General features: G+C 42.0%; 1 protein-coding gene and 1 long non-coding RNA gene across 3 annotated transcripts; both read right to left on the bottom strand.

Moving 5' to 3' along the window:
- LOC115194070 (gamma-crystallin S-1-like) lies at nucleotides 1-25,305 on the bottom strand. 2 transcript variants are annotated; one of them, XM_029753412.1, is made up of 5 exons: nucleotides 24,803-24,839; nucleotides 19,208-19,311; nucleotides 4,006-4,060; nucleotides 3,261-3,518; nucleotides 1-882 (listed from the first exon to the last, which is right to left on the bottom strand). In XM_029753412.1, exons 3-5 carry the CDS (start codon nucleotides 4,015-4,017, stop codon nucleotides 595-597), a joined length of 558 nt encoding a protein of 185 aa, XP_029609272.1. In that variant the 5' UTR covers nucleotides 4,018-4,060; nucleotides 19,208-19,311; nucleotides 24,803-24,839; the 3' UTR covers nucleotides 1-594. The 2 variants fall into 2 exon arrangements, with proteins under 2 accessions (XP_029609272.1, XP_029609271.1); XM_029753411.1 differs by lacking the exon at nucleotides 19,208-19,311 and having other exon boundaries at nucleotides 3,261-3,503; nucleotides 24,803-25,305.
- On the bottom strand, nucleotides 21,621-21,986 carry LOC115194071 (uncharacterized). Its single transcript, XR_003878280.1, has 2 exons — nucleotides 21,948-21,986; nucleotides 21,621-21,851 (listed from the first exon to the last, which is right to left on the bottom strand). It is a non-coding gene; the product is annotated as an uncharacterized LOC115194071 (long non-coding RNA).
- Nucleotides 25,306-26,591: the final 1,286 nt, after the last annotated feature.

The following is a 26,591-nucleotide window of genomic DNA, read 5'->3' as shown; positions in this document are numbered from 1 at the left end:
TCACTTCAGATCGGTACTTTATGCATCTAAGTTTGACTGTGACCTCTCCAGCTTTCTGATAATAAAGAATGATTCATTCAAGTTTGACTTTTGAGTCCCTGGTGGCAATTTCCATGACAAGTGTTACATTGACAAGTTAACAAAGTGATTTTGCCTCAGACACAAATTCATGTGTTTCGATTTAGGAGGTCAGAATATTGTTAAAACACCACAACAATTTAAGCAGGCTCCTCAGTTGGAAGAAGTTGCAACTGTCTTTGCCGCTGCATTAGGGACACCATTAAATATACTGTTCCATCCTACCATCCACTGGTTTATTATTCAATGTGAGCGGAGGGTGTGTGTAAATGCACTTCTGTCTGCATAAAGCCTTCTAAATGCTCTTTGTACAACTACACCAGGATTCCAAGACACTGCTTTCTTGCTCCAGCCCAGTCATATTATCATCCAGTGATACTAATTATTAAAGGACAATCTCCTTATTCCCTGACACCAACCATATGTTGAGATTGACTCATTTTGTCAACCCCTGTACAGAATTCTACAGGCTTTTAGAGAGATCTAGCCTGGCTGGAGAGAGATCTAGAGACTGCTTTATTGGTTGGTTTGCTTCAGCTCTATGACGCGACGCACTGAGCCACTGGTGGAGCTCATGCTGCCCCAGTCGCTGTGCTTGTTGTACTCGCCAGGGCGTAGGAAGTACTGACGACCCCTGTAGTTGGGGTGCTCATGAAGGATCCAGTAGCCCTCCATGACATTGCAGGATGAGATGTCTCTCAGGTGGAAGCGGTCCTGCAGGTTGGGACAGTCATCGCTCAACTCCATCATCTTGCCCCCAAAGTCTGATCTCTCAAAGATCTTCATCCTGTAGTTTCCATTATACTGCGCAAGGAGAAAATTTATTCACTTTAAAGAACTGAAATAATGGTTTTCTATATCAGACTTTTAGGTCTGAACACTTAGTATGAAGGCTCCCTAGGTACACACAATATTGTCATAACAATTATGTAAGGTGTTCTAATCAGTCATGACAGCTGATGTAAATTTATAGGAATCTTGAATCTGAATCTGACAGTTACATTTAAGCCTGTATTGATTCAAACAAAAGTGTTTTGGTAAATTTCAAATGGCAAGGCATACCTCATACAAACATTCCTAAATAAAAGTTTGTATGTGTATTTATTATGGATCCCCATCCCCATGCCAAGGCAGCAGCTACTCTTCCTGGGGTCCAGTAAAATTAAGGCAGTTTGGAAAACATTACAATACATTCATAACAGATTTCACAATATATTAATTGTGTGCCCTCAGGCCTTTACTCTACTACCACATATGCATAACACAGAATCCATGTGTACATGTGTGTATAGTACATATGTTATCGTGTGTTTGTATGCATGTGTCTATGTTTGTGTTGCTTCACAGTTATCTGTTTTTTAACCTGTTTAATCTAGGGGGCAGTATTGAGAATTTTGGAAAAAGTTTATGTGCCCATTTTTAACTGCCTCCTACACCAACTCAGAAGCTAGAATATGCATATTATTGTTCAGGTTTGGATAGAAAACACTCTGAATTTTCTAAAACAGTTTGAATGGTGTCTAAGTATAACAAAACTCATATTGCAGGCAAAAACCTGTGAAAAATAGATAAAAAAAAATTGAATTTTGTGACTGTACTATTTAGTGTCATTGTTTTATAGATACCATAGTGAGAAAGGATTCAGTTCGCAACTCCTAAGGCTTCCACTAGATGTCAACGATCTTTAGAAAGTTGTTTGAAGCATCTGTGATTAATACAGACCGAATTAGAATGCTTACAAGTTGACACGTCATCACTTCATTTTTTGCGCCTGCGCATAAATCTGAGAAGAGTGTCTTTGTCATAATCGTTTATTCTAGACACTTGATAGGTTGTGTGAAAATATTACTGATGTTTACTGATGTTTCACGTTAAAAATGGACCAAAAGATTAATGCTAAACAACGTTTGACATGTTTAAACAAACGTAAATAGATTATTTACTAGGTTTTCTTTAGCTTTTCGGCGTGACTTTACACTGCCCACCTCATTTTGTGGGAGCCTACTGAACGCTAACTATTTGGACATAAATTATGAACTTTGTCAAAAGAAACCACATTTGTTCTGGACCTGGGATCGCTGGCAGCGCCTTCTGATGGAGATAATCAAAGGTAAGGGGATATTTAGAATGTTATTATCGATATTAGATGATGCTAATGCTAACTGTATAGCTTAGCTTAGCTTATAGCTTAGCTTGCTGTTGTTAGCATAGTACCCAGTTTATTGCAAAATGTGATTTCCCAGTAAAGTTATTTTGAGATCTGGCCATTCGGTAGCAATTACGAGATGATAATATATTATTCTTTGAATGACAATATTATAATTTACCAATGTTTTCGAATAGTAATTCCGTGATTTGTAATGCTGGATTCACTGGGAGCATTCGAGCCGAAAAAAATTCTGAATTTCACCGCGACTGTAAATGCTGTTTTTGGATATAAATATGAACTTGATGGAACTAAAAATGCATGTATTGTATAACATAATGTCCTATGAGTGTCATCTGATGCAGATTGTCAAAGGTAAGTGCATAATTCTAGCTAGTTTTCTGTCTGTTGATGCCCTTCTTTGAAATGGCTAAACATTACACACAGCTATTGTCAATGTACTCTCCTAACATAACCTAACTTTATGAATTCTCCGTAAAGCCTCTGAAAATCGGACAGCGTGGTTAGATTTAGGAGATATATCTTTCAAATGGAGGAAAATAGTTGATTATTTGATTATTTGAAATGATTACTCTTGCAGTTTTGAATTCCCCGCCATGGTCACATGACAATGAATCCCAATACCGGGATAAGATCGGGATAAGATCCTCAAATTTTACTGCTGGCATGAGTTACTTGATGTGGAATAGAGTTCCATGTAGTCATGGCTCTATGTAGTGCTGTGCGCCTCTCATAGTCTGTTCTGGACATGGGGACTGTGAAGAGACCTCTGGTGGCATGTCTTGTGGGGTACGCATGGGTGTCCGAGCTGTGTGCCAGTAGTTCAAAACAGACAGCTCGGTGCATTCAACATGTCAATACCTCTCACAAATACAAGTTTGTGCCAAATCAATTGCATATGCACCCATGTCTAACTTGTGTCAGCTGTCATAACTGTTTATGAAGGTATAACAGATTCAAGAGCATTTGTTTGTGCTATGTTGTGTCATGTCAGTCAAGATGAAGTTGTTCTCACAGCGGGGATGATGCGACAGGAGCGGATGCAGTCGTTGAAGCCGGACCAGCGGTGGTGGTCGGGGTACTTCCCTCTTGTCAGCATATACTGGTACCCAGAATAGTTAGACTTCTCATAGGCCACCCAGCACCCACTGTCCACCCGGATGGAGTTACAACGGGAGAAGTGGGAGTGCATGTCAGCGCAGTCACCACTGCACTCATAGTGGCGTCCCTCAAAATTCCTGCCCTCGTAAAAGATGATCTGAACAGAGAGCCTCTAAAGTTAATGGGAATACAGGCAGAAGCAGATCTCTAGATTTCAATGAAAGCCTCTAAATTAATGGGAATACAAACACAAAAACATCTCTACATTTTAATCAAACTAGCTTAGAACCTTCTTTCTGGGTGAAAAACACCTCTTTATTTGGATTTACACATGAAATTGACATCGCAAGTATTTTTGAGAATGATAGAAAGGATAGGAGAACCCCTCAAGTACTATTTTCCTAGCCTGGTCCCAGATCTGTATGTGCTGACTCACTAACACCTATTGTCATGGTCATTGTCAATGCCATGCCAAACAACTGCTACAGGAGTTGGGTATACAGCACAATCATATCTGGAACCAGGCAACAATTTTCCTGGGATCGTACATCAATTATGATTTCACACAAAACCCTTATGACTAAACCTGAACTTGAATTGCAATAGACTTCAAAGGCAGTCTGTAATGTTTTTTTAGGACAATGATATGTTCTGCTTACCTTACCCATCATGACTGTGTAGGTCAATAGGACAGGCCTGTCCTCGTCCCAGAGCCTTTTATGTGTCAGAAAAAAGGACAGAGCATTGTTAGTAAAATCAGGTGAGTTATCATGTCAGCACAAACTGTTCTATATATCTGCCCCCATGACACTAAGCACATGTCAACCTCATGCTCCCTTTAGATTGAATTCCATTGTCATACAAATCCAGTTGGACTCTTTTCTAGGCCCAGACAATAGAGCTGCACAATGGTTTGGTCCTGAGAAAAACATGACTCGGAACAGGTTTGAAAAAGGTTAGTTTCAAAACTGGACTTCACTCACTCTCACAAACATCTGCCCCCTACCTGTCCTACTCTAAAAGCCATATTTAAATCATTCTGAATGATGGCTTTGGTGTATAATAATCTTTGTTCAACTCAGCAGTTTTCAGGTTCCATCTTGGAATATTCTCATATATACTGTAGTGTATTTACATATTTCTATGTTACTGTCATATCCAACAAACCACTGTACATTCTTCCTCTGTGTGGCAAATGGAAGAATTGAACTTGAACTTCATTACTCTCTTGACTTAGAACATCTAACAAAACTAGAGGCAGAGTATGATAATTTCTCCATATTGTAATATGTTTATTGTAGTCTTAGCATGCGTCAAATAGAGTACAGATGTGGTGCATTCCCACTTTAGGAGACAGGGGGAGCCACAGGCCTTTTCCATCTTTGTATTCATATTTTGGTCTTCTTCTATGGTGTTCACTCACTGCTCCCTCATAACCTAACGTAGCAGGCGTAAAGGAAACGCCTGAAACTAAATTGTAGAAATAGGCGGGGTTTAGCCATAATTATGACTTTGTCTGTCGTAACTAGTGACGACTCTTGTTAAAGTCCAAAAGTGGAAGTCATGTCACACGCTCTCTTTCTATTTCCCCTGAAAACCAGAACATCTGGTTGTTGGGGACTCAAGAGGAAAAGGTAAAAAAGCCAACGCTAGCCACAAGGATGTAGTCAGGAAAAGGTTAGCCTAGCTACTGAACATGATTAATCAAGAGCAAGACAGCTATCCCTTGTCCCTGACTCAAATCAAATCAAATCAAATCAAATTTATTTATATAGCCCTTCGTACATCAGCTGAAATCTCAAAGTGCTGTACAGAAACCCAGCCTAAAACCCCAAACAGCAAGCAATGCATGTGAAAGAAGCACGGTGGCTGGGAAAAACTCCCTAGGAAAAACTCCTGAGAAAGGCCAAAAACCTAGGAAGAAACCTAGAGAGGAACCAGGCTATGAGGGGTGGCCAGTCCTCTTCTGGCTGTGCCGGGTGGATATTATAACAGAACATGGTCAAGATGTTAAAATGTTCGTAAATGACCAGCATGGTCAAATAATAATAATCATAGTAATTGTCGAGGGTGCAACAAGCACATCCGGTGAACAGGTCAGGGTTCCGTAGCCGCAGGCAGAACAGTTGAAACTGGAGCAGCAGCATGGCCAGGTGGACTGGGGACAGCAAGGAGTCATCATGCCAGGTAGTCCTAGGGCTCAGGTCCTCCGAGAGAAAGAAAGAAAGAAAGAAAGAAAGAGAGAATTAGAGAGGGCATATTTACATTCACACAGGACACTGGATAAGACAAGAGAATACTCCAGATGTAACAGACTGACCCTAGCCCCCCGACACATAAACTACTGCAGCATAAATACTGGAGGCTGAGACAGGAGGGATCAGAAGACACTGTGGCCCCATCCGATGATACCCCCGGACAGGGCCAAACAGGCAGGATATAACCCCACCCACTTTGCCAAAGCACAGCCCCCACACCACTAGAGGGATATCTACAACCACCAACTTACCGTCCGAAGACAAGGCCGAGTATAGCCCACAAAGATGTCCGCCACGGCACAACCCAAGGGGGGGCGCCAGCCCAGACAGGAAGACCACGTCAGTGGCTCAACCTACTCAAGTGACGCACCCCTCCCATGGACGGCATGGAAGAACACCAGTAAGTCAGTGACTCAGCCCCTGTAAAAGGGTTAGAGGCAGAGAATCCCAGTGGGAAGAGGGGAACCGACAAGGCAGAGACAGCAAGGGCGGTTCGTTGCTCCAGCCTTTCCGTTCACCTTCACACTCCTGGGCCAGACTATACTTAATCATAGGACCTACTGAAGAGATAAGTCTTCAGTAAAGACTTAAAGGTTGAGACTGAGTCTGCGTCTCTCACATGGGTAGGCAGACCATTCCATAAAAATGGAGCTCTATAGGAGAAAGCCCTACCTCCAGCCGTTTGCTTAGAAATTCTAGGGACAATTAGGAGGCCTGCGTCTTGTGACCGTAGCGTACGTGTAGGTATGTACGGCAGGACCAAATCGGAAAGATAGGTAGGAGCAAGCCCATGTAATGCTTTGTAGGTTAGCAGTAAAACCTTGAAATCAGCCCTTGCCTTAACAGGAAGCCAGTGTAGGGAAGCTAGCACTGGAGTAATATGATCAAATTTTTTGGTTCTAGTCAGGATTCTAGCAGCCGTATTTAGCACTAACTGAAGTTTGTTTAGTGCTTTATCCGGGTAGCCGGAAAGTAGAGCATTGCAGTAGTCGAGCCTAGAAGTAACAAAAGCATGGATTAATTTTTCTGCGTCATTTTTGGACAGAAAGTTTCTGATTTTTGCAATGTTACGTAGATGGAAAAAAGCTGAAATGCTTACTGATGGGGAAGGGGTTTCGAATGACTCAGATACCCCAGTGAATAGCTCCTAATACAGCCCTATCCACAAGATGAAGCGAAATGATCTCTCACTTTATGATGTGCAGTCGAACATCATCCAAGCAGTTACGGCTAAAACAAACGAGAGCGCTGACAACCTGGAGAAGATGGTGAAGGAGAACGCATCATGTATCAAAGAGCTCAAGGCGTCTGTGAATTTTGCATTCAGCAAGACTCAAGACATAAAGAAAATGTAAAAAAGTTTGTAAAAATTGTGCTGTACTGGAGAAAACCGTCGCTTCTATGGTGGTGCGTCTGGCGGGGGTGGGCTCTGTGTCAGCGAAAATGAGACCAGCGAAAATAGACCAGCGAAAATGTCAAACAAAAGGTGATAGATATCTGCCTGAATGTGGCACCTGAGCATGGAAAGAATTACATGGAGAATGATGTGGAGGTTGCTCATTGCCTTGGGAAGAAAACACTGAATGGTCCCACACGGTGATAATCCTGTTTGCATTCCGCACAGCGAGAGACGCGGTCTGGAGCAATGCAAAAGAAAATTACTTTCTGTAGGATAAGAAACTTCAATAACACTTACTTGACACTCAGTGTCATAACACGTTATTATACGGTCATAACCATGTCATACTATGTCATAACAGCTGACATAACTTGTCATAACCTGTCATAATATGGTCATAACTGTCATGACCCACATATTTACACCTGTTGTGACATATATTGCATTATTTTATGTCTGGTTATGACACCTACATAAGAGTGTCAAAACCCACATTTATTCAAATTAGTTTTTCCCTGCCAAGAAGTTTCATTTCATTTGAAAGTTTGTTTCTTAAATCCTTTATTGTTGTTGTAATGAATTGTTTACAGTCATGTTTTTTTTATCCTCGTGTGTTATGTTGGGGCTAGGGGGCAGTATTTTCACAGCCGGATAAAAAAACGTACCCGATTTAAACTGGTTACTACTCTTGCCCAGAAAGGAGAATATGCATATAATTAGTAGATTTGGATAGAAAACACTCTAAAGTTTCTAAAACTGTAAACTTGGTCCAAACATTTCAAACAACGTTCCTAATCCAACTTTAGGTACCCTAAAACGAAAATAATTGATACAATTTAAGATGGGAAATACTGTGTTCAATACCGGATAAAAACAACGTGAAGCGCGTTCCAGGTCACGCGCACCAAAAGACTTGAGTCCATCTGAGTGACACATGGAAAGAACAGGACTACTTCTTCATTTCTCAAAAGAAAAACATCAACCAATTTCTAAAGACTGTTGACATCTAGTGGAAGCCATAGGAACTGCAACCATATTCCTATTAAAAAGGGCTTCCCATAGAAACTAATGGAAAACAGATTGACCTCAAAAAAGAAATTCCCTGGATGGATTGTGCTCGGGGTTTCACCTGCCAAATCAGTTCTGTTATACTCACAGACATTATTCAAACCGTTTTAGAAACTTCAGAGTGTTTTCTATCCAAACCTACTAATTCTATGCATATCCTAGCTTCTGGGCCTGAGTAGCAGGCAGTTTACTTTGGGCACGCTTTTCATCCAGACGTGAAAATAGTGCCCCCTATCCATAAGAAGTTTTAAATGTCTTCTTCTCCAGAACTGATTGGCACCAAATTTGGTATATACTGTAGCATCTATGGAGGCACATCTTCAAAAGCTATATTTTCCAAACAATATGGCCACTCTGAGCCAATGAGCTTGCATGAATGTTTTTTCCTGTCCAACAGTGCCACCATGCCGCCAAAATGAACAATAGAAGGTTGCCAGCTGTGGTACAACGCATTCTGGCGGCCATGTTGGAAGACCGCATAAATTCTTCTGACAACAACAGCTGAGTGGGTACCCCAAGCTGCATGATAACAGTGCCTAAAACTAGTTAATTTCTGTGCAGTATTTGGCTGCTCTAACAAGTCATGAAAGACAAGGCGAAAAAAACGTTTTGCCCATCAAGACCTGCTATCAGAACAGGGTCTGCTCCGATCATTTCATCACTGGTAAATCTGATCGTTTTCGAGGTTAGTTTAGCTGTTAGCTATTATGCTAACCAGGTGTTGACGACAAGAGTATGTTAGGAAACATTAGCTAGCTAAATAGCTAGTTTTCTAACTATTAGCATGGGTCTCTGTCATAGGCAGCGCATGACTTTGGAGTTTTGGGTAAGCAATTCTTTCCCCCATAAAAATGCACTTGTAATAAAGCATTGCACCCATCTATCATCACATTTGCAGATTAATGTAAGCCTACTATTCCTAATGTGATGAATAGATAGGATAGTCATAATTTCTTAGGCTATTAATATAACTCAATCTAATTACTGTGCATGGCTAAGTGAGTAGTGGCGTAGGCCTATAGTCTATAGAGACATTTATTTAATTTCCTTTGCCCAGGAAAAATGTGGTCTTTGATAAACACATTTCATGCAATTCTACTACACTTTATATGACTGGAGACATCAGCATAATATTTTGTAATACAACAAATAACGGGGTAACCTAAAAACAACCTTGTCTTGAATGCAACCATCTAATCTAGACCTACGAAAAGGGGAGACAAAAATTGTACAATATGACGTCCAACTAGCCTGGAGGAGGATGTTATTGTCCAAAACAACTCTAGGGTCACGTTCTGACCAGTAAAGGGGTCATTTGTTATTGTAGTTTGGTCAGGACGTGGCAGGGGGTATTTGTTTTATGTGGTTCGGGGTGTGTGTTTATGTAGAGGGGTGTTTGGTTTGAGTATTCCGGGGTTTTTGGGTTATGTTCTTTGTGTCGTATTCTAGGTTCTATCTATGTTGTGTATTTCTTTGTGTTGGCCTGGTATGGCTCTCAATCAGGAACAGCTGTACATCGTTGTTGCTGATTGAGAGTCATACTTAGGTAGCCTGTTTTCACCTGTCCTTTTGTGGGAAGTTGTATTCGTGCACTGCTATGTTTAGCCTGCAGAACTGTTAGCTGTCGTTCGTGGTTTCGTTTTGTTGTTTTGTGTGGAGTTCGTAATAAAATAAATATGAGCATTCACGTACCCGCTGCATTTTGATCCACTTCCTACGACGGCCGTTACATCTAGTTACACTGACCCGATGATAATGTGTTGCGAACTTTATTCATAAGAGGTTAAATGTATAGACATTACAGCATAGGACAAAGTGTAAGGGGTGCGTACTGGCGGCAGAGAAGTCAGGCGCAGGAGAGCAAAAACTGTGTTTCCAATTGCGCAGTTTAATAATAAAAACCACCGGAAAACAGAACAAACAATAACTGGGTATAAAACCCGGTGCACACCAGACATAACGTGCACAAGCACTTACAATAAACAATTCCGGACAAGGACATAGGGGGGAACAGAGGGTTAAATACACAACATGTAATGATGGAATTGAAACCAGGTGTGTGGGAAGACAAGACAAAACAAATGGAAAATGAAAAGTGGATCGATGATGGCTAGAAGACCGGCGACGCCGAACGTCGCCCGAACAAGGAGAGGAACCAACTTCGGCGGAAGTCGTGACAAAGGCTTCAATGGGATAGGACAACCTGCTGTGTTGACTATTGGTTGTTCCAGCCCAAGAATAGATTTAATCTTTATGACACTAAAACACCTGAATGAATTTAACATAACCAAACAATCAAGAGCTCTGATGGTATAGGTGGACTGAATAAATTATTTTCTAAAAAGGTGTGCTTTTCATTTGTTTATGTACTGTAGGTTCATCAGCTGACCTCTATCAAGACACCCATGTCGACTGCATTCCCACTGTGAAGATGACCAATGCTGCACCAGCATCAGTTTCTACTTCTACTACTTTGTCCTTTTCCAGATATGAAAGGAGACATCCCTCAGTTAGACAAAATAGTTGTCATATGCTGTGCCTTGGTCAATCTGAATTATTCTGTTGCGCCGTTTGAGAAGAGAGCACCTTCCCCTTGTTGTCATGACAAAAGTGCCCCCTGAAACTGAATGTAGGTGTAGCTATAACGGCTGATTAAACAGAAACACAATTTCACAGAAATGTACTTATGTACACAGGTATGAATATATAAAATGTAATTTAGAACAAAATGTAAAATACTATTGTTTATGATATTGTCAACATACTGTACAGTAGTTTAATAATGGGCTGTATTGTTGTATGGGTGAAATTTATTGTTTTGCATGTCATCTCTGTTTTGCCTTGCCCCATTGAATAAAATGTATTTCTTATAGCCTAACTTCTCTTTCTTTCTTTTAAAATGTAAACACATTTAGCATAGACCATGTAATTGTTGTGGTAGTCTAAGGCAAACCATCTTCATTATCATTGTCACCTCTATTTCAAGTGCCACTCAGACCTTCTGGGAGAAAAGTATCTGGCATTGAACTTGGAAGTAGTAGGATCCCATCAGCTCCTGCTTCCAGACATCTCACAACTTAAATTACAAGGGTTGGATTTGCACTAAACAATTTTATATCAGCACAAGGAATGTACAAAATATAGTATAATGATTAACGTGTCTGCATGCTTCCCATTTGAAACAGTTCGGAACAATTCGTGCATTCAGTGGCTTGTGAAAGTATTCACGCCCTTGGCATTTTTCCTATTTTGTTGTCTTACAACCTGGAATTAAAACAGATTTTTTGGGGGGGGTTGTATCATTTGATTTACACAACATGCCTACCACTTTGAAGATGCAACATTTTTTTTCTTGTGAGACAAACAAGAAATAAGGCAAAAAAACTGAAAACTTGAGCGTGCATAACTCTTCACCCCCCCCCCAAAAGTCAATACTTTGAAGACACACCTTTTGCCGCAATTACGGCTGCAAGTCTCTCTGTCTCTATAAGCTTGGCACATCTAGTCACTGGGATTTTTTTCCCATTCTTCAAGGCAAAACTGCTCCACTCCTTCAAGTTGGATAGGTTCCGCTGGTGTACAGCAATCTTTAAGTTATACCACAGATTCTCCATTGGATTGAGGTCTGGGCTTTGACTAGGCCATTCCAAGACATTTAGATGTTTCCCCTTAAACCACTCAAGTGTTGCTTTAGCAGTATGATTAGGGCCATTGTCCTGCTGGAAGGTGAACGTCCGTCCAAGTCTCAAATCTCTGGAAGACTGAAACAGTTTTCCCTCAAGAATTTCCCTGTATTTAGCTCTATCCATCATTCCTTCAATTCTGACCAGTTTCTCAGTCCCTGCAGATGAAAAACATCGCCAAACAATTCTCTTATTTTAAAAACTAAAATTACATTTCATCTTTTCACAAATAGTTTCATATTTGAACATTTAAATTGCACAACAATTCCATGTGAATCTGATTACTAGAATGTGTAGACTTTCCAAGATACAGTTTATGTAGTTCTATCATCAGTAATAATGACTCAGACGACAACTGATCTGACATCATATTCTTTAAGTACCAATGGATACTTTCAACTGGTTGGATTACCGAAATATTGTTCCGCTCCCAACCTTTTGATGTTACCATACTCTCTATATGTTAACAAAGGGCTTTCCAAGAGTCCATTCTGTAGAGTAGAGAGAGAAAAGGGGGACAGGTATTTATGGGGGTCATTAACCTCACCAACAGGGTGAAAATAGTAAAAGTAGTACAAATAAAATAGTAAAAATACAGAAAAACCCTTGAATGAGTGGTACTATATATATATACACACACCGTGCATTCGGAAAGTATTCACAGTGGGCTCCATCATTCTTAATTGGAAGAAGTTGGGAACCACCAAGACTCTTCCTAGAGATGGCCGCCCAGCCAAACTAAGCAATGGGGGAGAAGGGCCTTGGTCAGGGAGGTGGCCAAAAACCCGATGGTCACTCTGACAGAGCTTTAGTTTCTTTGTGGAGATTGGAGAACCTTCCAGACAGACAACCATCTCTGTAGCACTCCACCAATCAGGCCTTTATGGTAGAGTGGCCAGAAGGAAACCACTCCTCAGTAAAAGTAACATGACAGCCCACTTCGAGTTTGCCAAAAGGCACCTAAAGAACTCTCAGACCATGAGACACACGATTCTCTGGTCTTGAAACATCTCAAGGATGATCAATGGAAACAGGATGCACCTGAGCTCAATTTCAAATCTCATAGCAAAGGTTCTGAATACTTATGTAAATAAGGTATTTCAGTTATTTCAATTTTACATTTTGCCAAAAATGTGTCATAATGGGGTATTGTGTGTAGATTGATCATTTTTTTCTCCATTTTAAAATAAGGCTGAAATGTAACAAAATGTGGATAAAGTCAAGGGGTCTGAATACTATCGAATGCACTGTATATCCTTCAGACACCGACTTTTATGTCCTTCAGACACCGGCATTATCACTTTTATACTGGTTACTGGTTACAAACATACAGTGGGGCAAAAAAGTATTTAGGCAGCCACCAATTGTGCAAGTTCTCCCACTTAAAAAGATGAGAGGCCTGTAATTTTCATCATAGGTACACGTCAACTATGACAGACAAAATAAGAAAAAAATCCAGAAAATCACATTGTAGGATTTCTAATGAATTTATTTGCAAATTATGGTGGAAAATAAGTATTTGGTCACCTACAAACAAGCAAGATTTCTGGCTCTCACAGACCTGTAACTTCTTCAAGAGGCTCCTCTGTCCTCCACTCGTTACCTGTATTAATGGCACCTGTTTAAACTTGTTATCAGTATAAAAGACACCTGTCCACAACCTCAAACAGTCACACTCCAAACTCCACTATGGCCAAGACCAAAGAGCTGTCAAAGGACACCAGAAACAAAATTGTAGACCTGCACCAGGCTGGGAAGACTGAATCTGCAATAGGTAAGCAGCTTGGTTTGAAGAAATCAACTATGGGAGCAATTATTAGGAAATGGAAGACATTCAAGACCACTGACAATCTCCCTCGATCTGGGGCTCCACGCAAGATCTCACCCCGTGGGGTCAAAATTATCACAAGAACGGTGAGCAAAAATCCCAGAAGCACACGGGGGGACCTAGTACATGACCTGCAGAGAGCTGGGACCAAAGTAACAAAGCCTACCATCAGTAACACACTACGCCGCCAGGGACTCAAATCCTGCAGTGCCAGACGTGTCCCGCTGCTTAAGCCAGTACATGTCCAGGCCCGTCTGAAGTTTGCTAGAGAGCATTTGTATGATCCAGAAGAGGATTGGGAGAATGTCATATGGTCAGATGAACTTTTTGGTAAAAACTCAACTCGTCGTGTTTGGAAGACAAAGAATGCTGAGTTGCATCCAAAGAACATCATACCTACTGTGAAGCATGGGGGTGGAAACATCATGCTTTGGGGCTGTTTTTCTGCAAAGGGACCAGGACGACTGATCCGTGTAAAGGAAAGAATGAATGGGGCCATGTATCGTGAGATTTTGAGTGAAAACCTCCTTCCATCAGGAAGGGCATTGAAGATGAAACGTGGCTGGGTCTTTCAGCATGACAATGATCCCAAACACACCACCCGGGCAACGAAGGAGTGGCTTCGTAAGAAGCATTTCAAGGTCCTGGAGTGGCCTAGCCAGTCTCCAGATCTCAACCCCATAGAAAATCTTTGGAGGGAGTTGAAAGTCTGTGTTGCCCAGCGACAGCCCCAAAACATCACTGCTCTAGAGGAGATCTGCATGGAGGAATGGGCCAAAATACCAGCAACAGTGTGTGAAAACCTTGTGAAGACTTACAGAAAACGTTTGACCTGTGTCATTGCCAACAAAGGGTATATAACAAAGTATTGAGATAAACTTTTGTTATTGACCAAATACTTATTTTCCACCATAATTTGCAAATAAATTCATAAAAAATGCTACAATGTGATTTTCTGGATTTTTTTTGAAAATTGATGATGAAAATTACAGGCCTCTCATCTTTTTAAGTGGGAGAACTTGCACAATTGGTGGCTGACTAAATACTTTTTTGCCCCACTGTATTCAAATAATAATGTACATATATTTTCATTAAAAACATTATTTTGATGAGCCAGAATGATAGCAATGTAGCTGCATTTTCATTTATTTAAGCTTTTTTCTAGTAATTATTTGGGATACATCCATAACAATGAGCTAATTATGTGTGATTTCGCCTGGCATAGAACATTTGCTCTCTCACCAGGACACTGTTCAGAAGAGATAGCCAACTACACAGCTAACACCATCACTTCAAACTGAAGCTGGAATGACAGCAAACTAGCAGCATTTCATGTTTTTCTATTGACATTTCTTTGTATATCTCCATAAAAATGATGTTGATTCATGACTTCGACTGGCTGAGAAAATCTGCCAGCCTGTCTGTCTCGTCCTGACTCCCAAAACGTTCATTGCCTTAGGAAAGCTGGAGATCAAATTTCAATATTGAAACAATGTCGCAAATGTCGGACAGACAAACAGCAAGGTTATTACAAAAAGCAAATGCTAGTCTAAAAGAAATGGGAGATAATGTCTAGACGCTTTTTACGGTGTGGATCTACACTGAACAAAAATATATAAATGCAACATGCAACAATTTCTAAGATTTTACTGAGTTAAAGCTAATATATAGAAATTAAACAATTTAAATAAATTCATTAGGCTCTAATCTATGGATTTCACATGACTGGGAATACAATCTGTTGGTCACAGACAAAAAAGGTTAGGGTTGTGGATCAGAAAACCAGTCAGTACATGGTGTGACTACGCATTTAGCGTGACACATCTCCTTCGCATAGAGTTGATCAGGCTGTGGATTGTGGCCTGTGGAATGTTGTCCCTGTCACGACTTCCGCCGAAGTCGGTCCCTCTCCTTGTTCAGGCGACGTTCGGCGGTTGACGTCACCGGCCTTCTAGCCCTCACCGATCCACTTTTCACTTGTTTTGTCTGTCTTACACACCTGGTTTCAATTCCCCAATTACTTGTTCATTATTTAATCCTCTGTTCCCCCATGTTTGTTTGTGAGTAATTGTTTATTGTATTGCGGTCCATATTTTGTGGCCTTGTAATTATACTACGTGTATTGTGAATTATTTGAGTAAATTGCTTTCATTACTCATATCTGCTGTCCTGCGCCTGACTCATGTCACCAGCTACACAGACGCATTACAGAATTACTCACCTGCGATGGAGTCAGCAGGAGCAGACGACCCCCTTTTGCGGTCGAAGAGCGCGTCCAGCAGCACGCGACCATGTTACAACGTCTGGGCACCACCATGGATCGCGTGCTGCAGACGATGGAAAGATGGGAGAGAGAAGGAGGTCCTCCAACATCTCCACCAGCCCCACTACAGCAGGCTCCACTGTCCACCCCTCCTTCACCTGGTCCCAGTGGGATTTGGCTCGCACTCCAGAGGGAGTATGATGGGACGGCTGCAGGACGCCAGGGGTTCCTACTTCAGCTGGAACCCGTCCACCTGGCGACCGTCCACCTGGCTCCTTCGGGACATGAGAGCATGTCCGCCCTCATCTCCTGCCTCTCAGGCAAAGCCCTGGAATGGGCCAACGTCGTATGGAGTGAGGGAGACACGGCGTTGGACCATTACGCAGAGTTCACCCGCCGCTTTCGGGCAGTTTTCGACCACCCGCCTGAGGGTCGAGCGGCAGGTGAACGTCAGTTCCATTTGAGGCAGGGGACGAGGAGTGCTCAGGATTTTGCTTTGGACTTCAGGACCCTGGCCGCCAGCGTGGGATGGAACGACAGGGCCCTGATCGATCACTACCGGTGCAGTCTGCGCGAGGACGTCCGTCGGGAGTTGGCCTGCCGAGACACCACCCTCACGTTGGAACAGCTGGTGGACCTGTCCATCTGGCTGGACAACCTGCTGGCCACCCACGGGCGTCCGACGCCCATGGAGCTAGGAGGTGCTGCATTTAGGGCGACCGGAGAAGGGGTCATTCCCTGCGCCATCTGTGGTAGTAGAGGGCACACTGCTCGTCGGTGCAGGGGAGTTCCTCAGGGAGTCGAGGCAGCAGGCAGGGCACTATCGTGTTACACCAGGTGAGTTGGCACCAGGCTCACCCAGAGCTCCCTGTTGCTCACATGCATGTGTTTAGCAAATTTCCTGAGTTTTCCCCGCATTCCCAGCATAAGGCGCTCGTAGATTCAGGCGCAGCTGGGAATTTTATTGACCATTGATTTGCCCATAGTTTAGGGATCCCCCTTGTTCCTGTGGATATGCCCTTCCCTGTGCACGCCCTAGATAGTCGACCATTAGGGTCAAGGGCTGATTAGGGAGGCCACAGCTCCTCTAGATATGGTTACGCAGGAGGGTCACAAGGCGAGAATCAGTCTCTTTATTATTGATTCTCCTGCGTTTCAAGTGGTGCTGGGCCTACCCTGGTTGGCCTGTCATGACCCCACTATTTCGTGGCAACAGAGGGCTCTCAAGGGGTGGTCACGAGAGTGCTCAGGGAGGTGTGTAGGGGTTTCAATCGGTGCGACTACGGTGGAAAGTCCAGACCAGGTCACCGCCGTGCACATTCCCTCAGAACATGCCGATTTGGCTCTCGCCTTCTGCAAGAGGGCGACTAAATTACCACCCCATCGACGGGGGGATTGGATCGCCTCATGGACGTACTCCTCTATGGCCTGGGTTTCAGCCACCGACAGAGGGTAGATGCGGGGGCGGAGAACCTGCAAGCAGGTCCAATGCACAGTTCCAGGGGTGATGAGACAGGTGGCACAGGTTTTGGAAAATACCCCCTGCAGGTCCTGGTATACCTCCGGGATGTTGGGTTGAAGGGCAACCACAGGACTCTCAACTGACGTGGAAGCACAGGGGATGGTATTGCAAGTCCTCCGGCATTCAGGTGCCCAGTCTGTGATTTTCATCCTTGACCATGATATGTTGGGGATATGGCGTTGAAGCAAAGAGAGGCTGAGGATGATCTTGTGAGCTGGTGCACTGGCGATGAAGAAGGGAATGTTCTCCTGATGGATGTACTCCACGGTAAGGGTGAGTGGTTTGGTGATGTGTGTTATGGTCCCAGATCCTTGTGGTCGACTATCGAGGAAAGGAGAGGAGAGCGGGTATGAGGTGATGTTAAGAGAGGGGGCAAGAGTCTGGTCAATAAAGTTCCCTGCGGCACCGGAATCCACTAACGCTGTAGAAACAGTACACATTAGGGACAGTCAACTAGTGTGATCGACACCAAAAAGGGTTTGGCAGAAAGTGATGAAGAGGGGACACTCACACCTGCCCCAGGAGGTGGAAGATCACGTGACTGTCCCTCTGCTCTCGTGGATTCCGAGTTTGGATTTACTGCACACTGCTGGAGCTGGTGTCCTCCTTGACCACAATAGAAACAGAGCCCAAGCTGGCTCCGCCGTGGTGAGAAGTGTGTCTCCTACCTCTATGGGTTCAGCTTCTGATCCAAAGTGTTCACTGAGGGAGGGAGAGAAGCGATGAGAGTACTGACACTCCCGAAGTAGGTTATCCAGACAGATGGCTATCACGATGAGTGCGTCCAATGAGAGGTTGTCATCTCGACAGGCCAGTTTCGTCTGGATCTCCTCTCGCAGTCCTCTTCTTAATTGCGTACAAAGTGCCGGCTCAATCCATCCGCAGAGTGCTGCTACTGTCCGGAAGGTGAGCATGGTGAAAGGTGTGCGCCTTAACGAGGAGCCTGGTGACCTAGAGGCCGGAGAGGGAACACACCTGACAACAAAGATACAGGTGTCCTTCCTAACTAAGTTGCCGGAGAGGAAGGAAACCACTTAGGGATTTCACCATGAGGCCAATGGTGACATTAAAACAGTTACAGGGTTTAATGTCTGTGATAGGAGAAAACTGAGGATGGATCAACAACATTGTGGTGACTCCACAATACTAAGCTAAACAACAGAGTGAAAAGAAAGAAGCCTGTACAGATAAAAAAAATTCCTAAACATGCATCCTGTTTGCAATAAGGCACTAAAGTAAAACTACGTGGCAAAGAAATTACATTTATGTCGTGAATACAAAGCGTTCCTAAAGGAAAACCTGGTTCAGTCTGCTTTCCAACAGACACTGGGAGTCAAATTCACCTTTCAGCAGGACAATAACCTAAACACAAGGCCAAATATATCACTGGAGTTGCTTAGCATGACAACATTGAATATTTTTGTTGCCTTTATCGACTGGATAATCTATGGCAAGACTTTTAATATAAAATTCATAATGTTATTTACATGTTATAACAAAGTAGTAACTATCCCAACATTGGGATTAAGATACAAAAGTCTCAGCGTTCAACCGGAATTACATTTACTCTCATGGGTGGAAAAAAATAACTATCTGAATGCCTCGCCCTTACTAAGCCACACCTCAAGTCTTCTGGTCTGACCCAGTGGATCATAGCTCAATAGCCCAACATCAACAACCCAGCCCAGCTGGGTCAAAATAATCCAGCATGAGTTCTGTCCAATATTTACCCAAATGTAGTTGTTTTTAACCCAGCAGGGACATCATAATCGCCATCATCAGCTTCTGTGTTCACCTGTGACCACTGCATAGCAGTGAGGCTGTGTCTTCTGATGCATACCTGTGCGAGGCACATGCCCTTCTCCACCAGCAGAGGGCAGCAATGAGGGCGCAAAACCTGGTGGAGGTGACTGAGGACCCCCTCTCCCTGAAGGGCTGGGAGCACTGCGAGCAGAGATGGGCAGTATTTTTGTAACATGTATTTCAGATATGTATTTCAATTTCTTCTGAATATTTTCAAATTTCTATTACACTGGGCTGAACTACACTCCAATGTATTTTGTAACAAGATATTTCAAGAGCTGTAATTAGTATTTTCAAAATACTTTTCTATATTTTTTGTATTATTTTTTGGTTCACAATTTTGTGGCCCCCTTTCAACCTGCATTGGTATCAAAACTATGATGGCACTATGGTGTGATAAGTGTCTGCTAAATTAACTAAATATATACGTAAAAATGAGCAATTGCAAAACATGCTGAGTAGTATTCTAATACGCTCCGCCCCAGAAGAAGGCCAATAATAATACGCAGTGTGCTTTGCAGTTTATTTTTGTAAGTTCATTTTCACATTTTGGTAATTTAGCAGGCACTTATCCAGAGTGACTTAAAGTCAGTGCATTCAACTAAGGTAAATAAACAACAACATATCACAGTTGTACTGAGAATGTTGTTGCTGTTCAGCCCAGCTACCTGCAAATGTATTTAAGTATTTTAAAATACAAAATACATGTATTTTTATTTTGATACATTGATCTTTATGGCATTTTGTAATTATATTTTGTAATTTTTGCCCATCCCTAACCGCGAGGAGCTGAAGCTGTTCTGTATGGAGGAGCGGGTGCCTGTGTGTTCCCTCTATGTTCTGGTCAGCCTGTAAAAGAACCACCAGGCTTTTCAGCTGCAGGAAGCCTACCCAGACCACAAGGTGAAAACACACTGATGTAGACCTAAAGACTAGCCTGGTCTCAGATCTGTTCATGCAGTAGTAGCCTATAGCCAAACATGACAATTATCATAGGAGTTAGCAAGACCTCACCAACAGACTTTGGACAAGGCTTAGCAAAGATATCATTCAATAAAATAATTTGCTCCATGAAAATATTACCTTTAACCTTACCATCTGTTTTTTTTTTTATATGTACCTATGGCTTATCCTTCTTGTATGGGTCTGTTGTATCGCTATCTGTAGAACATGTTGGAGGCCAATATGAGCCAGCTGCTGAAGAGGAGGAGAGTTGAAAAATATGCAATTAAGGACTTGGAGTGACTGTACACAAAGACTATGGTAAATACTGTGGACAAACCCCTTCATGATGAAGATATGGCAAAGCAATGCATCCATTTCAATAAATATCTTCTTAAAATGGCTCTCTCAAGTTGTAATTACTGTGAAGTAAATGCATAATCACAACCCTTCTCATTGTCAATATCACAGCTTGATATTATACAATACGTTCTCACAGTCTCTCATATTGTTGTCACACTCTTGTAGCACTCTGCTAAAGCCTACAGGGATTGAATCTCGAAGAAGTACTGCGGGATTAGGGCTGGGATTGAGGAAGATGAGAGGCTGATGGAGATACTGGAAACAGGAGATGTACAGTACAAGTCAAAAGTTTGGACACCTACTCATTCCAGGATTTTTCTTTCTTTTTTATTATTTTCTACATTGTAGAATAATAGTGAAGACATCAAAATTATGAAATAACACATATGGAATCATGTAGTAACCAAAAAAAGTGTTAAACAAATCTAAACAAATGTATATGTCAGATTCTTCAAAGTAGCCACCCTTTGCCTTGACGACAGCTTTGCACACTCTTGGCATTCTCTCAACCAGCTTCATGAGGTAGTCACCTGGAATGCATTTAAATTAAGAGATGTGCCTTATTAAAAGTTAGCGTGGAATTTCTTTCCTCCTTACTGCATTTGAGCCAATCAGTTGTGTTGTGACAAGGTAGGGGTGGTATACAGAATATGTCCCTATTTGGTAAAAGACCAAGTCCATATTATGGCAAGAAAAACTAAAATAAGCAAAGAGAAACCATCATTACTTTAAGACATGAAGGTCAGTCAATACGGAAAATGTCAAGAACTTTGAAAGTTTCTTCAAGTGCAGTTGCAAAAACCATCAAGCGCTATGATGAAACTGTCTCATGAGGACTGCCACAGCAAAGGAAGACCCAGAGTTACCTCTGCTGCAGAGGATGTTCATTAGAGTCACAAGCCTCAGAAATTGCAGCCCAAATAAATGCTTCACAATCTTCAAGTAGCAGAGACATCTCAACGTCAACTGTTCAGAGGAGACTGCGTGAATCAGTCCTTTATGGTCGAGTTGCTGCAAAGAAACTACTACTAAAGGACACCAATAAGAAGAAAATACTTGCTTGGGCCAAGAAACAAGCAATGGAAATGAGTGTTAAGCAGAGCGACACGGGAACCCAAGAGCAGACTCAGATGAGGAAACAGGGATGAATGAACCAAAATATTTATTGTTACACAGGGAGATATGGAGTGCAGATCCGGGGTAGTTTAGATGATTTGCAGAAAAAACAGATGTGGAGACTGAGGTTGGAGTTAGCTGAGTAGAACAGGGTAAACAGGTCCTGAGGGGAATCCAAGGTAGTGGTACGTAAAATCCAGAGCAAGATAGTTGGGTGGTGAGACGTGGAACAGGAGACAGGAGCCAGAGACAGAGCGGTACTGCAATGAGAGGATACATGGTGTCAGGCAGGAAAACAGGCACAGCAGAGTAACAGGATCTTGAATAATCATAAATGGCTAGAATCATGAACTGACTGAGCAGAGATTACGATCTGGCAGAGTGGAAGTTGCAGGACTGAGTATTTGTAGAGGTCTTGATTATAGAACGAGTTGCAGCTGATAGGGATCTGCTCTGACTCCAGCACACCTGTCTCCAACCACACAACCACACAGAGAGGAAGAGGGAGAGAGCGAGAGTGTACAGGGGAAGTAACTGCAGGTCAAGAAGACACCGGGTGAACACCAGAGGGCGTAGCAGGAGCAGATGAGACAATCTTATGAGTCCAAATTTGAGATTTTTGGTTGCAATTACCGTGTATTTGTGAGACGTAGAGTAGGTGAACGGATGATCTCCGGATGTGTGGTTCTCATCATGAAGCATGGAGGAGGAGGTGTGATGGTGTGGGGCTTTGCTGGTGACACTGTCGTGATTTATTTAAAATTCAAGGCACACTTAACCAGCATGGCTACCACAGCATTCTGCAGCAATACGCCATCCCATCTGGTTTGCGCTTAGTGGGACTATCATTTGTTTATCAACAGGACAATGACTCAACACAACTCCAGGCTGTGTAAGGGCTATTTGACCGAGAAGGAAAGTGAGGGAGTGCTGCATCAGATGACCTGGCCTCCACAAATCACCCAACCTCAACCCAATTGAGATGGTTTGGGATGAGTTGGACCGCAGAGTGAAGGAAAAGCAGCCAATAGGTGCTCAGCATATGTGGGAACTCCTTCAAGACTGTTGGAAAAGCATTCCAGGTGAAGCTGGTTGAGAGAATGCCAAGAGTGTGCAAAGTTCTCATCAACGCAAAGGGTGGCTACTTTGAAGAATCTCAAAAATATTTAGATTTGTTTAACACTTTGTTGGTTACTGTCACATCCTGACCAGTAAAATTATTATTTGTTATTGTAGTTTGGTCAGGACGTGGCAGGGGGTGTTTGTTTTATGTGTTTTGGGCTATGTATTTAGGTAAAGGGGTTTTTGGTTTATGTATTCCGGGGTTTGTTGGTTTATGTTCTATGTTAGTTATTTCTATGTTCTAGTCTAGTCCTTTTAGTTCTACCTTCAATTGGAGGCAGCTGTTCCTCATTGCCTCTGATTGAAGGTCCTATGTATAGGGGTGTTATTGTATTGGGATTTGTGGGTAGTTGTCTCCTGTTTAGTGTCTGTTAGTGTCGTTTGTTGCGTTTTGTATACGTGTTTTGTTTGTTTTTCCTTCTTTTTATTTAATAAAGAAGATGTGCATACACGTTCCCGCTGCACCTTGGTCCAATTCTGACGACATCTATGACAGTTACTACATGATTCCATATGTGTTATTTTGTAGTTTTGATGTCTTCACTATTATTCTACAATGTAGAAAATAGCAAAAATAAAGAAAAATCCTTGAATGAGTGTGTCCCAACTTGTGACTGGTACTGTATATCACACAGTGGCTGGAGTCCAAGAGGTAGAGCATGGAGAGCCGTAGCCAAGAGATTGACCTCCTCAGAGGCACCAGCAAATCTCTCATCCAAGAAATAAATAACTTGGAATTTCTACAGGTGTACAATATTAGAAAAAAGGGTTCCAAAGGGGTTCTTTGTAAGGCAAAGGGTTCTACCTTGAACCTTTAACCCTTCCTCTCAAATAGTTTCTTAGGATGGTATTTTATGATTCTTTGTTAGTCAAGAAGGGTTCTACATTTCTCAGCATGCTTTATTGCAGGGAGATTTTCAGAATAGTTTGTTTTACTGTATTATCTGTGTTTTGCATGTACCTTGCTTGGTTGATTCATTTTATGGTACACAAAGATAATTAGCATACAGTTTTTTTTAAACGAGTCAAATCTGTTAGTAATTGGATTTATTGCACCCGTTACTGAGATGGCTGTCCAAGTTTACATGATTGAGGTAGTCTCAGTATTTCATTTGCCATACCCTTGCAGTCATTCTGAATGCAGGTTGCAAGTGAATTAAAAACCTCTTAAATGTAATTGCAAAAAGTAGATTTCTGCCTAAATAGACATACCCAAAAGTAACTGCTATTCATTTGTAATTACATGATTCTGACATGCAAAAACTTGGTATATTTGGAAAGAAGACATCGAAGATTATGAGGAAACGATCAGAAAATAGATAGGAGGTATATAGTTCAGAATACACAAGATCAAGCACACAAAATAAAAAAATTTAAATAGATTTTTTTTATAAAGTAATCTTTCATTGACAAGCTATAAGTTAATTTTTGATGACTAGAGCTGGAAACACATCAGATGGCTTCCACAACATGTGAACAATATCACCCAAAAATGGGATTGATAGACATAACAACTAGAAATTGGCAGATGTTTTAGTAAGTGGTGTCAGGTGTGGTCACGGGACATTTCCAAGTGTCCCTAAACCTCTCCAAAGTGACATACTGTATGTCTGTAAATGAGATAGTTCCAGTGCAATTACATATGTGCAATCACTAAATGCTATGTGTTCAGTATAAAAACAATTTCTACTATATCAACCTCACTCTAACATTGTGGTGGTGTTATGGGGTATGTATATTCAAGTGTCCTTTCAACCTCTCCAAAGTGTCCGAATGTGGTAATTGCACCGTTTTTTTGCACACTGGATGTGCCTAAAAGTTATTGTTCACTATAAAAATGTACTTTCTACAACACCACCACATTGTGGTGGTGTCGGGGGACATACAGGGGATATGGGTGACTACAGTGCGTAAGCAGGCAACATCATATTTTTGATGCGCAAAGACATAGTCACTCGGTGGACATTCGATGTTGCCATTAAGTCATACATTATCAGATAACATTGGCAATAGGCTAGATTTGTTCCTATTAGTAAAGGACTCATTTGAATGTAGCTATAGCTTAAACAAAAACCAAATCTAAGCTTACCTTGTCTGCCGTTTGGTGAAAACGTTGTGTAAAATAAACATTGACTCTCGGAGCTGGTGATCAATAATCGTAGGTCACAGGCAGACAAATAAGATATCCTCATGGTCTGTGGAGATCCGGCTTTCGGTGTGTATCAACGTATTCCATGTTTATTTTGTTTATTCTTCACAACGCTAAACGGAATGTAGGTAGCAGCCATCTTGAAATTAGGTGATCAGCTCGGCCTGCCCTTATAAATGTGTATGCCCATATTTGGTAGTAAGTCATACCAAGGATTTGAAGGCACCAATCAATAGCCAAGATACTCAGCTTTCCGCTTTTGGCGATAGGGGCTACCTTCTCATACCAGACTGAATTGAATGAAAAAAATCTAATAAGAGTCCCCAAATATGGGGACTTTACATTTGAGAGTCAGGTGCGTCGTAGAAAGTGGACCAAGGTGCAGCGGGTATCGTGCTCATCTTCTTTTATTTATATATAAGTGAACACTAAAACAAAATAAATCGACGCCAACCAACAGTTCCGTAAGGACACAAGGACTATACGAAAAACAACTACCCACAAAACCCATGAAGAAAAACCCCTACTTAAATATGGCCTCCAATTAGAAGCAACGAAGAACAGCTGCCTCCAATTGAAGGCCAAACCAAAACCCTGAACATAGAAATAGAACCATAAAACCCACATAGAAACAGAAAACATAGAACATAAACCAAAACCCCGAAACACACAAAACAAACACACCCCTTCCACGTCCTGACCAACTACAATAACAAAATGACCCCTTTACTGGTCAGGACATGACAAGAGTTAACAATTCCACTTGTTAATCTGATTTGCAGGCCTGATGAGGCTTGTAAAACAGGAAAATTCTAACACCACTGTGTTATGGTATAATTAGGCCCTCAAATAAAGGCCTTATTATGTATGTATGTAATGTATTGTCATAAATAATACAATTCTAAAGGCTAATAAGGCTGGTTGAACTGTTCGTAGAGGGTTCTAGGCAGAACCCTCCAAAGATAAAACGGTTGTCAGTAGAACCCTTCACAAACGGTTCCAGGAAGAACCTTTAGATGATAAAATGGTTCTTGGTAGAACCATTCACAGAGGGTTCGAGGCAGAACCATATACAGGGGGTTCTTTGAAGAACCCTACATAGAGGGTTCAATTATTATTTTTACAATAATCAATGATTATTATGATTTAGATTGATATAAAAATAGTTTATCTGTCACGCCCTGACCTTAGAGATCTTATTTATTCTCTACGTTTGGTTAGGTCAGGGTGTGACTCGGGTGGGAATATCTATGTTTTCTATTTCTTTGTTTTTGAGCGAGTGTGGTTCCCAATCAGAGGCAGCTGTCTATCGTTGTCTCTGATTGGGAATCATACTTAGGCAGCCTGTTTCCACCTGAATTTTGTGGGAGGTTATTTTCTGTTTAGTATTCTGTTACCTGGCGGAACTTTTCATTTTGTTACTTTGTTCGAGTGTTTTTTTATCAATAAAAATCATAAACACTTTCCACGCTGCGCTTTGGTCCACTTCAACTATAAATGACGAGCGTTACAGAACCTCCCACCAAAGACGGACCAAGCAGCGTGGCCAGGAGAGTTGGACATGGGAGGAGATCCTGGAAGGCAAAGGACCCTGGACGCGGATTGGGGAATATCGCCGGTCAAGGGAGCAAATGGAGGCAGCGAGAGATGAACTGCGACGCGACGAGGAACTAGCACGGCAACAACGGAAGCCCGAGAGGCAGCTCAAAAAATAATTGGGGGGGGTGGG

Source organism: Salmo trutta, chromosome 5 (assembly GCF_901001165.1).
Source record: "Salmo trutta chromosome 5, fSalTru1.1, whole genome shotgun sequence".
Classification (NCBI taxonomy): domain Eukaryota; kingdom Metazoa; phylum Chordata; class Actinopteri; order Salmoniformes; family Salmonidae; genus Salmo; species Salmo trutta.
The sequence above is the reverse complement of the archived record's forward strand: the minus strand, read 5'-3'. Positions and strand labels throughout refer to the sequence as shown.

Bases quoted from the DNA above. Each gene is read 5' to 3' on its own strand.
- LOC115194070 (XM_029753411.1), bottom strand. From the start codon at position 24,843: ATGTTTATTTTACACAACGTTTTCACCAAACGGCAGACAAG. The intron at 3,504-4,005 runs GTAAGCAGAACA...CTCTCTGTTCAG, and splicing joins ACACAGTCATGATGGGTAAG to ATCATCTTTTACGAGGGCAG. The intron at 883-3,260 runs GTGAGAACAACT...CTCCTTGCGCAG, and splicing joins CCTGTCGCATCATCCCCGCT to TATAATGGAAACTACAGGAT.